The sequence below is a fragment of the Neodiprion pinetum genome, chromosome 1 (assembly GCF_021155775.2).
Source record: "Neodiprion pinetum isolate iyNeoPine1 chromosome 1, iyNeoPine1.2, whole genome shotgun sequence".
Lineage (NCBI taxonomy): Eukaryota > Metazoa > Arthropoda > Insecta > Hymenoptera > Diprionidae > Neodiprion > Neodiprion pinetum.
Window position 1 is genome coordinate 20312657 of NC_060232.1, and position 15256 is coordinate 20327912.

A 15256-nucleotide genomic window follows, 5' to 3' on the forward strand; every position below is an offset into this window, starting at 1 on the left:
CATCCCTCACCATCCTTATCTGAGATATGTTCTGATTTGTCATTGCCCAGACATTCAATTTCTGAATTTCGAAAGAAAACTACACTATTTGATAAAATATTTAAAAAAGAAAATATTGAGCCTTTGTTGCTAATTAAGTTTCTACTACAGCGAAAGATACGTAAATTTAAAAAATAATAATAATATAAAATAGACGAGATGAATTTCCGATTTCAAAATAGGCAATGAAAAAGTCCAACATTGTAAGGCAAAAACAGCATATTGAGGAATTACAAAAATATCGAACAGGTTGTAACATCAGATATTCATTATTATAAATATTAATGATTTTGCGAAATTACATATCTATTGCTGTAATGGAAATTTCATTTTCAACACGGAAACAATAGAAGATTGTGCACCAAGCAGGCAAAGTAGGTTTTTCACGCTGAGCGTAAGTTTGCACGATGAGTCGTTAGAGGAGAGCGCGTGTGTGAGCGAAAGATGAGTATTGCAAATACAAGAGGCTGAAAGGACTTTCACTCCATGTCGGAACATGATACTTTATGTAACAAAAGTGTGGTTTACAATTCTCTTTTAAAGTCAAGTACTGAAAAAAAAAACAATTTTGAATACTAGAACGTGGAATAGCACTTTGACGTACTTCGAGGTTTTTTTTTTTGAACCGTCGCTAGACGATTATTTTACGTACGTAAAATGGGCCAAAAAAAGGAGCGTAAATCATATTCGTATTACATAGTAATATTACAAGTTGCTACGTTATTCTGATTTTTTTCAGATTTCAGACAATGCAGGTACTTTGGAAATATTAAATTGAATTATACTACAGATAGGATGATTGAAATTTTTTCCTTAAACATGGAGCTGTATTTTTCAACCAATATTTTCATACAAGAAAATTCTAGAGCAAATCTGAACTTAATCGATACCAAAGAATGAAGAAGGTTTAGTCGAAATCCGGTCAGGTATATAAATTTGTTCAACTGTTTGGTAAACGAACATGTTCGCGTTTGCGACGTTTAATCGATACCTCGAGGAATGAATTTTTTGAAAACACGTGTTCTGTCATATCTCTGTGACGTCGTTGACGTGGGGGTGGGTTTCGCGTATTGGGGGTTGAGTAACAAAATCCGTTGCACTAACTTAATTCATTGATTCATTTATTGAAAACAAAATATGCTGTAAGTATTATAATATTCCAAGCAGATTGCTTGTACGTTATCGACTCAGGGGTGGTTTTTGGACCAGGGATGGAGTATTCTGGTCGGAAATAAGTGCGACAAATTAGCAACAAATACTCATAATTCTATTTTCAATATTCCGTTTTCCGTTGGCTTGGCTTTGCCAACTTTTTTTGAACTTGACATCGCTCTCAATTCCGGTAAAACTACTGGAGCAACAAAATCAAAATTTGGGTAACAAATTAGCAACTAAATAGCACTATATCCTCGGGTAGGTCATTTTTGATTTTGCTGAAGTGGTTATTCCAGCTTGAGAGAGGTTTTCAAATCAAAGCTGCTAACGGACTGTTTGTAGTAGGTTTTGTTTTTTCATTCAAAAGCTGAAAGACTGAAGAGTAGTATAGCTATGCCGGTTCTGCGTAGAAACACCTACTTTAATGGCACGCACCACAGACGCAAACCTTTGAAGGCTACCCCGCCCCTCTTAAGATAAAATGTGCTCTGCCGATCGACCGTCGGTGAAAAAATCTCCCAAATGACCATGATCGTTGATAAAAAATTCTCACAATCGCCGTAGTTTTTATCCCTCGTGCGTTCTTCGTCGTTAAGAAGTGCTTCAAATTAGATATCAGTTACCGGAGGTCTTACTCTTACCAGATAAATAGCTCTCTCGGTTACCATGCTCATCGCACGGGATCTAGTTACTGCATTACCGAGCGCACACCGTGAATTTTCAGGCGTTCGTGTGTATCCCGTGAATCCTCGTACGTTCGACCGATATTCCAGTCAGTGAGGATTTTTGCCCTACAAAAGGTGATGTAGTTACAATTTTGAAATATGTTGGTTAGGTTTGTACTCTGATGAAAAATCTAAGTTTGTGACTTCGAGGAGTGGTCGCTCGGGCTGCCATCTTGGATGAAAGGTGCTAAAATCTGTTTTTTTTTCAATATAATACCTCAACGATTGAACCTACGATTAAAAACGTCCAATGCTAACTTGCAGAGAACAAAATTTCACACATTTTTTGTTTCAACATTTTTTTTTTGTAAGTCTCACATGTATCGAGTTATAGCAGCGTAAAGATGAAAATTTGTTTACAAAATCGTTCCAATTTTCTGGATTTATTTTTATTACTTGTAGCTATTCCTTAGTTTATTATGATAACTTTGAAAACTCATTTCCACACCACCATGAGGTAGAGTAAATGGCGCGATTTTTTTATTGTGGTTTCCCCAGTAGGCCTAATCCACCAAATTCCCAGTTGCGCGATTTTTAAAACGAAATTAGCGCCTGAGCCGAAAGTTTAATCTATGTTCGCATTTATATCATTTGTCATTATCATTATTATTATATCATTTTCTTCTCATTTTTGACTGCCCCGGGTTGGTTGATATTGATGTCTTCGTTATAGTTTTCGTCCTCAATTTCATCTTTCAACTCACTGTCTGTATTTTCAATATCATTATTTTTTTCTCATTTCTGACGGTCCGGGTTGGTTGATGTTGATGGCTTCGTTATAGTTTTCGTCCTCAATGTCATCTTTTAACTCGTTGTCTGTACCCAGAAGAAATTGGGCTTCCATTGATATTGTGCCATCTTCGTTCTCGTTCTCGATGATAACTTCTGGTGCATTCTCGCATAATTCACCATTATAAAATCCGCACATAATAGAGCACTTCAACCCAGCTTTCCTGCAGCCACATGCTCCACCGCATCCTTTTTTGCATTTGCATGAAATGAAATTCAATATGGTCTCGGGTGCTGGTGACTTTGTCATTGTTAATAGAGTAAGCCCGTTGATGCCAAGTTTTTTGGATTCCATATTATTTCTGAACCTGGTGATACGTTCTAAACGCATGATGTCGTGTAGCATCCTTCGTTAGGGGTAAAGCTGCAAGATTGAATTTGCTTTTTATTTGGAACACATTTTGCCATATAATCTTATTTTGGTGTGGGAAAGTGGTAAAAATAATATAATGTTATTTGTTCTTTCGAAATTTACCATAAAAAAATTAATTTGGCGATCTTGTACACAAATTTTCATCTTACGCTGCTATAACTCGATACGTGTGAGACTTACAAAAAAAATGTTGAAACAAAAAATGTGTAAAATTTTATTCCCTTCAAGTTTGTATTGACCGTTTTTAGTCGTAGGATCAACCGTTGAGGTATTATATTGCAAAGTAAAACATCCCCATCTACTAAGCTACACACTTCCATGTATCACTCCTGCGATTAGTTCACTACCACAGCTCTCTCTCGTACGTGAGGGCGCGAAACTTCTTCGCCAAGTTCCAAGAACTGTCCTACCATCTTACACGCGCTGCAGGTTCGTTCGAGAAATATCTTGAAATTTTCGTTAAAGAATATTGCATACGGTTGTTCACGAATTTTCGACAATGTGTGAGTCACGTTGTTTTTTACCCATAAAAGGGACCGTGCCAGCGTAGAGCAGTCATTCTGAAGCAAGCCTTGCAACTATAGCTTTGTCAAGTGTGTGATCGAAAGAAGAAGAAACAACATGTTTGTACATGGATTTCGAAAAGTGCTTGAAATTAATAAAAATCATAGAGACAGTGTTTAAGATTTTATCTGAGAAATCTTCACCGACAGATATTCAAAAGTGGATTCGGATTTGGAACCCAAAATACCCGACTTTTGAATAAAATTTTACTAAACAGTGCCTCAACGATCGGACAGCAGACACGAATTTCGACCACAATTGGAATCTTGAAATCGTTGGCAGCTAAATTTAAACAGTTTCAAAAAGTGGGTAACGGATTACAAAGCCGACGAAGAAGCGATCGAGTACGGTGGGAAGATTTGAAGACAGCTTTCGAGAGCCCTGTTTGAACGGGAGCCGTAATCAATCTGCGGCATAAAGATTTCAGCCGGTTCTTGGAAGATGCAAAACACCTCGTCATTGCAAGACAGAAGAAGATACTGCAAAAAACAGGAAGTTTAAAAGCGAACAGTGCCTTGTCCTGTAAATTCAGTGTAACGAAAAACGCTGAAATTACAGAAGAAATAAAATTTCTTAATACTAAAAATCACGTCATCCTCAAACCAACGGATATACACGGGTGGTTTGAAGAGAACGTGAAACAAAAAGTGTTGGCCAAAATAGAGGATTTCCAAGGAAAAGACTCTGGCTGTTCGTTGACCGAAATAATTAATTTGACTGTAAATATTAACAAGTACGTGCCATTACGAGGAGGTGTGTTCACATACACACCACTATCTAAGGATATTCAAGATAAGAAGGTTGTCGTCAGCATTCGTAACCACGACTCATATTGCTTTCTTTGGTCGATCACCGCAGCCGTCTTTCCAACCAACAACAAGAATCCCAACGAAGTCAGCTCTTACCCACAGTTCAGCTCAGTGCTACGGTACTATGGTTTGAATTTTCCAATATCTTTAAATAAAATTCCAAAAATTGAAAAACTTAACGAAATTTCGATTAACGTCTATGGTATCGAATGTACTGAAAAAAAATCACAATGAAAGTGTACCCGTTTATTTAAGCCGAAACAAGTCTGATAAACATGTAATTCATCTTTCAGTGTTAAAGACTGAAATTATGGATGATGATGATGATGATGATGATGATGATGATGATGATGATGATGATGATGATGATGATATGGAAAATTATGAACAGAAAGTAACACATCATTTTGTATGGATTCGAAATTTATCACGATTAACAAGTTATCAGATTTCAGACAATGCGACGTTCTTTCCACCTCGGACGAAGCGGAGTTCGGTTACATATTAGAAGTAGATTTGGAATATCGTAACGAATTGCATGAAATGCATTAAGATTTACCACTGTGTCCGGAGCATTACATACCTCCGATTTCGAATAGTAAACAGCCGAAATTGACGACTACGCTACTTTCCAAACAAAACTATGCTATTCATTATTGCGTTTTGAAAAAATGTTTGCAATTAGGCTCAAAGTTTGTTAAAATTCACAAAGTTATTAAATTCCGGCAAACACCATGGCTTAAAAATTATATAGTTTTGAATACCGATTTATGGAAAAAATCCATCAACAAATTCGAAAAAACTTTTATAACCTAATGAATAACGCAGTTTTCGGTAAAACGATGGGAAATGTTAGGAAGCACAGAGATGTCAGGCCAATCACGAGATGGGATGGAAGATATGTTGCTAGAGCTGCTATTGCCAAACTGCATTTCCATAGCTGCATGATTTTCGAGAAAGATATGATAATAGTTGAATTAAATAAAATGAAAGTCAAATTGAAGAAGCCATTTTATGTAGGATTCTCCATTCTAGATCTTTCGAAATCTTACATTCACGATTTCCACTATAATTATGTTAAAAAGAAATTTGGAAACCATGCAAAATTAATGTACACCCTTATAGATAGTTCAATTTATCAATTCACTGTTCCTGACGTATACCAATGTATGAAAGAGGACTTGCACAAATTCGACACGTCCGATTACCCACACGATAACGTCTATGGAATGCCTTTAAAAAAATAAAAAAGGCCTCGGCTTACTGAAAGACAAGAATAATGAAAAGATAATGTTCGAATTTGTTGGATTAAGAGCTAAATTATGTTCATTCCGAGTGTTAGGAGGTAAGAAAGATCAAAAGCGAGCCAAGGGTGTAAAAGGATCAGCATTGAAAACAATAACCTTAAATGATTATAAGGAATGTGCTTTACAACATAAAAATGTAAGAAAAAATCAGAATTCGATATTGAGTCAAAAACATGAAGTTTATACTGTGGAACAAAAGAAGGTAGCACTGAGCTGGAATGACGGTAAGCGAATCGTGTTCCACAACACGACCGACACGCTTCCGTGAGGCTATAGGCCATGTAAATAAACTGGACCTCAAGTTATGAGATATGCTTTAGCTTTATAATTACTGCATCGTAGCGTATAGGGTATGATTCGAAATTGTACAGTAATGTATATAATATAATATATATGTATAGCCTCAAATAACAACGCATACTCAATATATAGGGTGTAAAATAAAGATATACTTATTACAATAAGAAAAATTTCATTTATTCAATTTATATTGTTACATGTCAGATTCATTTATCCAACTGTTGTGTGTACTGTCAAAATCTAACCATTTTACATATAATTTTTTCCCACGTTTCTTGAGAACCTTCTCCACGAGATAGATGTCCAAATGTTCAACCTTGAGAAGCTCCTGTTCGTAGACACCGCCAGCGATGGGTTGATTTCGATAGTCTTGGAGCTTGTACGTCACAAGATGGGTGTTGCCTACTTGGCTTATCGCGAATATCTCCGCCGTCCAATTGGGAGTGTAACCTTTCTCGAAGACGTTTTTGAATTCGCTGATTCGAATTTTATCACCAGTTTTGAACTTTACCGGTTAGTTAGGTATCGCTCGAAGCCCTCCGAACGCCTGACGTAATAAATGTATTTCGTTCGCAATGGTGACATCCGATGGTTTCATTCGTATGGTTCGGTGTTTGGTGTTGTTGTAAGCCGATACCAAATCAGATAAAATGTCGGGCCACTTATAGCTTCCTTGCATACTGAAGCGTTTTCACATTTTAATTTTCAGCCAACGATTAGAGCGTTCACAGATCGAAGCCTCCAACTTACTGTACATGGAGTAAAGTTTGATTCCATAGCGTGTCATAAGAGATTCAAATTTTGAGTTGTCAAATTCCGTTCCTCTGTCCACGTGTAATTTTTTTGGTTCCCGTCGTTGAACTAGCACACATTCTATCGCCTTTGTAACATCATCCCCGGACTTGTTTTTTATCGGTACAACCCACGCATATTTTGAAAAAATATCAATGACTGCGAGCATATTCTTGTAGCCTTTGTTTTGTCCAGCGTACGACATCATATCAACAAGATCTGCCTGCCACATCTCGTCGATGCGGCGCACGTCTACACGTCGACACCGGTAATTCCGTTGTGCAGGTTTATGCAGTTCTATCACTAGCGCCAGCTTTTCTTCGTTCATATTCCAATGCTCTCAGTCTGGCGTCCAATTTGGAAATGATTTCTGCGACAGACGCAATATTCCTCTCCGATTGAACTTGCTCTAAACCAAAATTATGTCCTCGGTCTCGTTGAGCTATTAACCATCAATTCCATTCCCAACGTTGACGTCGGTCATAATAAAATATACATAGCTGATACAGTAGTCACTATATTTACTGTCAGCTACGAAAGTGAGGATATCGAAAAGTATGTTCAAAACGCGTTAAAAAATATCGACATTGAAATCAGCATAAAGCCCAACAATAATACGTTATGCAGTGAAATCAAATGTAACCACATCATAAATTTTGAACCTGACGATTCTATTGCTCAGCTTCTCGGATTTACACCGCGCGAATTGGCAGCTGACCAAACTCACCAATCGGATATGCCTGTAGTTATTCTCAAGGTCAACACGTTGCGAGACCAATGCCGCATTACAACGGGTGCCTACGTCAACGAGCGCAAAGTGCATACTGTTCACGAATTTTTCCCTATCGTTCCGCCGCGCCGGGATAAAAGATCTTGGAAGTGCTGTGGCCCGTCATTTACCTTCCGATCACTGTCAAGACCATAGATCACGTACAGCTTCGGTTAGTCGATCAAGACGGAGACCTGGTTAATTTTCGTGGAGAAGTTATAACTGTGAGACTGCACGTCAAATCGCAATAAAAGATGGGTATTGTATACCTATAACAGATTACCCAGGAAGAGTTATATTAGTAAGTCAGCATGTCCCGATCAAGTCAGTCATCTATCGAATCCTGAACCGCTAACATGTCAGAACGTGAAGTTCCTGATAGCTCTGGGTTTCAAGCTGACACCTTTTGGAAAAGGAATTTCCGATAAATAAAACTGCGATTCTGCTGTTTCGTTGCCTGCTACGTACCACAGAGGAGGATATCTTGAGCATTCAAACGCCTGTCGTCTTCAACGAATCAATCGCACACCCAGAAATACATGCACACAAATCGTACGCATCGTCAACCTTCAACAGCAATGATATTTGAATCACCGTTCAGCATCAGGATTTATGCATACTACCGAGCAAGTGTTCGCTGCATATCTCTGGAAAATTGGTTGAATCAGACGGCACTGCAGCGGCGATCACAACGTGATCAAAAAGTGATTTAAATGCCATCGTTCAAAATCAAGACGAAGACTTTAGAATTGTGATCGATCAAGTGAAATGGTTAGTACCGTACGTGAAGCTCTCGGATCAATGAAAAATCGCACTGTTGAATTTCGTCGAGAAAGATACACCTGTCTCCATGAACTTCCGCAGTTCGGAACTGTACGAATATCCTTTGCTACCGGCAATCACGAAACATGTTTGGACTGTAAAAACGTCCACCCACTTGGAGAAACCACGATTTGTGATGCTCGGTTTTCGAATGAATCGAGAGAACAAAGCCGGCAAAAATGCTAGTCATTATGATCTCTGTAACATTACTGACGTCAAGCTCTTCTTGAATTCCGAGTATTACCTGTACGGTAACCTGAACTTGGATTTTAGTCACAATCGCTTTGCATTGCTGTACGAGATGTACGCAAATTTTTAAGCCACCTATCACGGCAAAGAACCCGAGCCTTTCTTGGCGAAGAGCGAATTTCTACTGTACGAGCCTTTGATTTTCATCGACTGTTCGAAACAAAACGAGGTTCTGAAATCTGGACCAGTAGATATTCGTATCGAATTTGAAGCTTAAAATAACTTTCCTACTGGTACATCTGCCTGCTGCTTGATTTTACAAGATCGTATAATTGAATATAATCCGCTGAGTGGGGGGGTGAGGAAACTGGTATAAAAACATTGAAGTTTGCGACAGTCGATTCAGTATTTTTCACGATGGAGTTCATAGTCGACGTGCAGAGATCAGGAGATCGGGTCCCGGTTTTACACCAAAAGAGTTTGCAGTTGTATCACTCGAGGAAGATACCTACACAACGATTCTTCTATTTGAACCTCCGTACGATTGGAATTCTTTACTCGCTCTATTCAAAAGCGAAAATTTGTGGCTGTCACGGAATTATCACGGACAATCCTGGGAGGGTGGCGATTCTCCTTTTGAGAAGCTTGATTTCACCATCGAATGCATGTCGCTGCGTGATGCTTCAACAGTTTACGTAAAAAGTTTGAAGAAGAAAAGTTGGCTGCACAAAATTCTGGGTGAAAAAGCTGAAGTCGTTGATTTGACGGATTTGGCTTGTCCGTCGTTGCAGAAATTGAACAAAATATCAGAAATCAATTCAAACTGTGCGCGTCATGCTATATTACGTCCAAATTGTGCAGCTCAAAACGTATAGTTACTGCGAAATTTTCTGTCGAAATACAAAAGCCGATCGGTGTCTACTCGAACAGTTCTTCATACCCATTGTCTAAAGCATGGTTACGATACCGTTGATCTAAATGCACTCATATATCAGCGTTACGAATTCTATGTAAAACTGTAATTTCAAATTATTTTCAATAAAATATTTTTCATCATCAATATCAACCGTTAATTCAGAACCTCTGTCCTGTGGGTTCACGGAGTGCGTTCGGTAATGCAGTTACTCGATCCCGCTCGATGACCATGGTAACCGAGAGCGCTATTTATCTGGTAAGAGTAAGACCTACGGTAACTATCGGCTAATTTCAAGCACTTCTTACCGACGAAGAACGCACGAGGGATAAAAACTACGACAATTTCGGGTATTTTTTACCAGCGATCATGGTCATTTGGGGGATTTTTTACCAATGATCATGGTGATTTGGGAGATTTATTCACTGACGATCGATCGGCAGAGCGCATTTCATCTTATGAGAGGTGGGGGATAACCTTCAAGGGTTTGCGTCTGGGATGCATGCCGGTAAAGCAGGTGTTTCTACGTAGAACCGGCATAGCTATACTACTCTGAAGAATTGAATAAGATTTACAATACAAACCTAATATGAATTTATCAGCGTAAAAACGAGATGTAGCATTTCTCACTCAAAGTAATAAAAAATTTCTAATACTTTTTGTACGCATATTTGCGACAATTTTTCGTTGATTCTTGAGTAAAGACCGTATGGACCAAACTTAAAAAAAATTGCAAACAAAAAATTCGAGGTTTTTCAAGAATTTCACAAAGGGTAAACATGGCAGTTCATTTTTAAATTTCCATCTGATTTGTGTGCTGATAGATTTTAAAATAGTGTTTTTCATTTCAGAGAAACATATTAAAGAATGTTGATCTGACTATTCATGAAATTATTTATAAAATAATATATTCAGCTCAACGTACAGGTTCTTGAACTGGTTTTACATAATAATAGTCGAAAAATCACTACATGTAGTTCAACATAGAATATTATAAATAAAGAAAAATTAATGCATTTTGTAGTCTCACATAAATGCATAAGTGTAGTTCAACACAAAATAAAAATAAACATGAACTCAGTTCGGTGCACATTAAAAGCATTGCATCGAGCGATGATCTTGGCAACACGGCTGTCGGCATTTTGAACAGAGGTATTATCTTTATTCCGAAGACAAAAGGCGCACCGTGTTTGTTCGTTCAAAGTGTAACCAATAACGTTAGGAACTAAGTCACCAGTAAATCTATGCCCAACACCAATCTAACCAAAGCGCGCAGTTAAGGGGGGAGCCTGCTTTAGAGGCTTCACAAAATCGATTTTTTCAAGGATTTTTTTGGCAAGGAAAGAAATATCCGATTGAAACGAAACTTTCAGGTTTTATTGTTATATATTTCAGCAGTCTTCTTAAATTTTTTCATTAAGATATATGTCATATCATGCCTGGTACAAGCATTTCACCGAGGCGTCTCGAGTGTGCATTTGTCGTGCGGCGGGAAAGGTGCAGGTCGCAATTTCCATCTGAAACAAAGAACCCAAAATAGTATATTACGTGGCAAGCGCCGAAAAGAGGTCGTTGCAGGGCATGGGATTTTACCGGGCGAGCCGAAGGCGAGTAAAACGCAAGTCCTGCTCGACCTCTTTACGGCGCGAGCCGCGTATTCTATTTTTCGTTCCATTTGCCCGCAAATTCGGCATTACGCGTCTGTTTTCAGACCGGATAAGGTTTGTTTTTAAGTGCCAGCTCAGAAACCTTATCCGGTCTGAAAACAGACGCGTAATGCCGAATTTGCGGGCAAATGGAACGAAAAAATTTTTACTTCTCAATAGTATAACTTCTAGTTAAACCAAGAAAATTCAACAAAAAGTGAAAAATTCAACAATTTTTTGCAAATTAAAAAAAAAATTCACTTTAGATTGTTTAAAAGGTGGGTTAATCTTAACTTTCTTAAGGTTTTTTAGGTTCAACTAGAAGAGAATTTAATCCCGAGTACAATGCAATTTGTCTCGTTTCGATAGGACGTTTAGTTTTTTCCCTATCTTTCCCGCCAATTAAGAAAAATCGTAAAAATGAAAAACCGTGAAATCGTGCGTCAAAGTTTTCGTATATAAAAAATCGTAACTTTCTTGAACTCACCGCATTAATATGCTAATCAGCGATTCCTGGTCCATAGAGTTGCCGTTCAGACTCTTCAAAAAACTGGTTCAAAACTTCAAAAAACTGGTTCAGACTCTTCAAAAAACTGGTTGAAAACTTCAAAAAACAGCTCGTATACCTGCTCGACGCTTGCTCACTATTTCTTCTGTAACTCCGAAAATATTTCGAATTTGCGTCTGAAATTTTAGGGACACATTCTTGGATAGTTTGGGAAGACATTTAGGCAAAAAAAAAAAAAATAGATTTTTTGAAGCCTCTAAAGCAGGCTCCCCCCTTAAAGGCGTAAAGTTGAAACCATCAGTCGGCGTTGCAAAAATGGCCTGACCAGATACTACGCTAAATTTTCATTAAATTTACGATAAGCGATTGAATTATTATCCTCGTGGAATGGAAATATAAAGAACGTACTTATTGATCTTTGATCAAAAATTCCAAAACCCCAAAAAAGTCATTGGCCTGAGCTTCCACTTCATTAGTTTGCGCCTGCAGCATCCTCCGGATCCTTTGGTACTCGCGACCTCGTCTCCATTACTTTATTCCAATACAACCAATTTTAAAATAGTATAAAAACGTTTATAATGTCATCTCTGTTGATGCCACACTGATTTCAAAGAGATAAATGACAAAAACAATAGAAGTAATTATATACTTATACAGAGGAAAATATTGCAAAAACTGTGGGGCTTACGCTAACCCCAGGCTGTCAGAGAATGCTCATTACATCATTTCTAAACTATAATTAGCAGTTATTTCTATATGAACCTACTCTAGACCCCCTCTTAATGCGATTGATAATTCTACATAATTACCCAAACTGCCAGAACGCTAAGGCCTTAAAAGTTATGTCGGGTTAGGGGTACCCGTGTGTAGGATCCTAGGGTTAAGATCAAAGGCACGGCATTTAATTAGCTCCGGATTCCATGGGCTACCTCATACCAACACTTCTTATTGTATTTAAAATGAATAAAATACATAAACCCATTGTTTTTTAACGGCAGGTGCAAGGTTCAAAATGAACGGCACAAAAGTACGGACGAATAATTATTATACTTTGAATTGGCAATGATACCTTTATTTTTCATCGAATGAGTTCCCTATAATCAGACTTCATTTTCTTATTAAACTCATTCACCATATACCAACATTGTTGATTGAATGTGGTGACTTGTATTGCCCCCCCGCGCCCCCCTCCCTGCCGCCGTGCATTGCAGAGAGCATGTATGCAAACTTTCAATTCGAATCTAAAATCTCACAGATCAAAAGTGTTACTATTCTTTATGAATTTGACTTTGTCGGGTTTACTTTAGCCGAACTTGATTATATCCGCATGAATCATTAAATTGAGCACAACAAGTGGTGGCGGTTCGGCTGTAGGACCCAATTTTTTATCCACATCAAAATCCGTAAGTGGTCCAGGATCATTAGTTGAAATCAAAACATTCTCTCCCACTTTATATTCAGGATATGATGAGTGAATCAATTCTTTAATATTATGTAATTTTCCTATTGAAAGTAGGCTGATTTCAATTTCTACAATTCAAATTGTATCAGATCAACTTGAAATCTAACACTCATTTGTATTTTCCAGGGTCAAACAATCGATTCAGAACATTTGTCAGAGCTTACAGAGGAAGAAATGGAGGTTTCATTTCTACAATCTCGAATCCGTGGCTTTGCACGGTGGGATTTGAAGTTTTTCATTCCGTTCTTCACTCGACGATTTACACAGCAGGAATTGAAGGATTGTAAATCCCAGATGACAGATCTTACTAATCAATGGTATCAGGCAATTAGAATCAGCCCCATAGATTCGGAAGACGAAATGTCAACGACAGCTTCAACGGCACAACTTAATCTCAGCACTGGTGATGATCGTCAACGCACCAGTAACAACAAGCCAAAGAAAACTGGTCACCCGAGACATGGCTCTATACTTAGTATATGAGTTAATTTTTCTGCTAAAGTATTTGCCGTCTGCTTTTGAAACAGTATACTTTTACTCTTATTTAAAAAAAAAGAAATTAACTGATAATTGCTGTGTACTTAAGAAATTGTGACAAAGATTGTTCTTGTTTAATATGTAATATAATGCGATGAATCTGTGAAGATATGTATATATTATACTATTGCTATAAACTTAAGATTTGATGCGGTGCTCGGTTCACTAATTTAGGTTTAATTCAACAAATATAAGTGAAAATTTGTTCTTTATTTCGGATTTAGAGATGAAAGTTACTTTCACCACCAATGTGCTAATCCTGTTACACAATATGTACACACAGAGGTATACTGTGCGTACTGGAAGTATCGTGGCCGTATAGAAAATTTAACGAGTACCATATGCAGTAGACTCAGCGTAACTTCTTGTTCTCTAGCGTGAGAGGGCAACGCATATAGTAGGGGAGCCAGTGACATTTTTCAGTGATACTTTTTTCAAGGGCTATTTTTTGTAAAAATGTTGACGGAGACATGTGTAAATCTCATCAGTAAGGATTATCCCTGACAGCAGTATGGGAGGGAGGCAGATTATCCCCAATTTGCAAAAAAAAAAGTTGACACAATAATCATTTGTTCCAGGTTGCAACTTTTTGTATTGTTTTGTATTGATTGGCCGGTATTAAAAGGCTCGCAGACTACTCCAAACGTGTCGTGTGAACGATGGAATTTTTATTATTTATTCAAGCTTCAATTTTTGATATGTTATTATGGTAACAGTTTCAAGTGTACGTTTCTATTGGCAGAACAAAATATCGGTATCAACCACTGCTTGCAGAACGGTTTGAACATCCCTTATGAGCACCTTGATTCGACAGTCGGCTACCGGAACCTACTCTACGCCCAACCAACGTGTTATTTGGCTATTTTTAGGGTTTGTACACGTCGATAATTCACTTACGTGCTACTACTCCCGATGCAGGAAATGATAGAAGAAGGAAGGGATCAGTTTTAAGGGAGGTAGACGATTTAATTGGTATAGTTGATTTATTATTAATGATCAAGTAATTGAACTGTGGTCAATGTAATGGAGTCGGCTTGATGCAAGGACAGGGCTTGGATTGGCATGGAGATATATAATTCGAAGTGACTCGTGCGTAACTAGGATGGAAGTGACGAGTTCAGAGAATGTAGGCGACTCGCTAGTTCGAGTTTAGAGATCAACCTGCTGACTCGGCGCGGGAACCGAGGCAGCTAGGTGAAAATAAGGAGAGGATACAGGGTGTAAAGTGATCGTAAGTCATAAGGTGGGAGTACAATCTGCCCACATAACAAAATGTTTGCAAATTGCATGCCATCTGCAAGCAAGACATATCACAAGTTGTTTGCAGATTAGCTAATTTTACTTCCACATATTTAGCTAGATTTGCGATCATAAGATGATTGCAGTAATGAAGCACAAATTAGCAGCAAGTCATGCAACTTGAGTAGTATGCAAAAAAAAAGCAAACTATGCGCAAACGTCACACGCAGTTCTTCTATGCTACTTTGAACCAACGTTTAAACAAGGTTTGTGTAATATTTTTCCGTTCTTACTAATTTGGTGCTGAATTAATATCGA

At 37.9% G+C, this 15256-nt stretch overlaps 1 protein-coding gene across 1 annotated transcript in view; it reads left to right on the top strand.

Moving 5' to 3' along the window:
* Nhe1 (Na[+]/H[+] hydrogen exchanger 1) overlaps nucleotides 1–14343 on the top strand; it is a 47470-nt gene extending 33127 nt beyond the window's left edge. The window contains exon 4 of the mRNA XM_046625437.2: nucleotides 13289–14343. Within this exon, the coding sequence (XP_046481393.1) occupies nucleotides 13289–13645 (357 nt within the window). The 3' untranslated portion in view covers nucleotides 13646–14343. The remainder of the gene's footprint in view (nucleotides 1–13288) is intronic.
* Nucleotides 14344–15256: the final 913 nt, after the last annotated feature.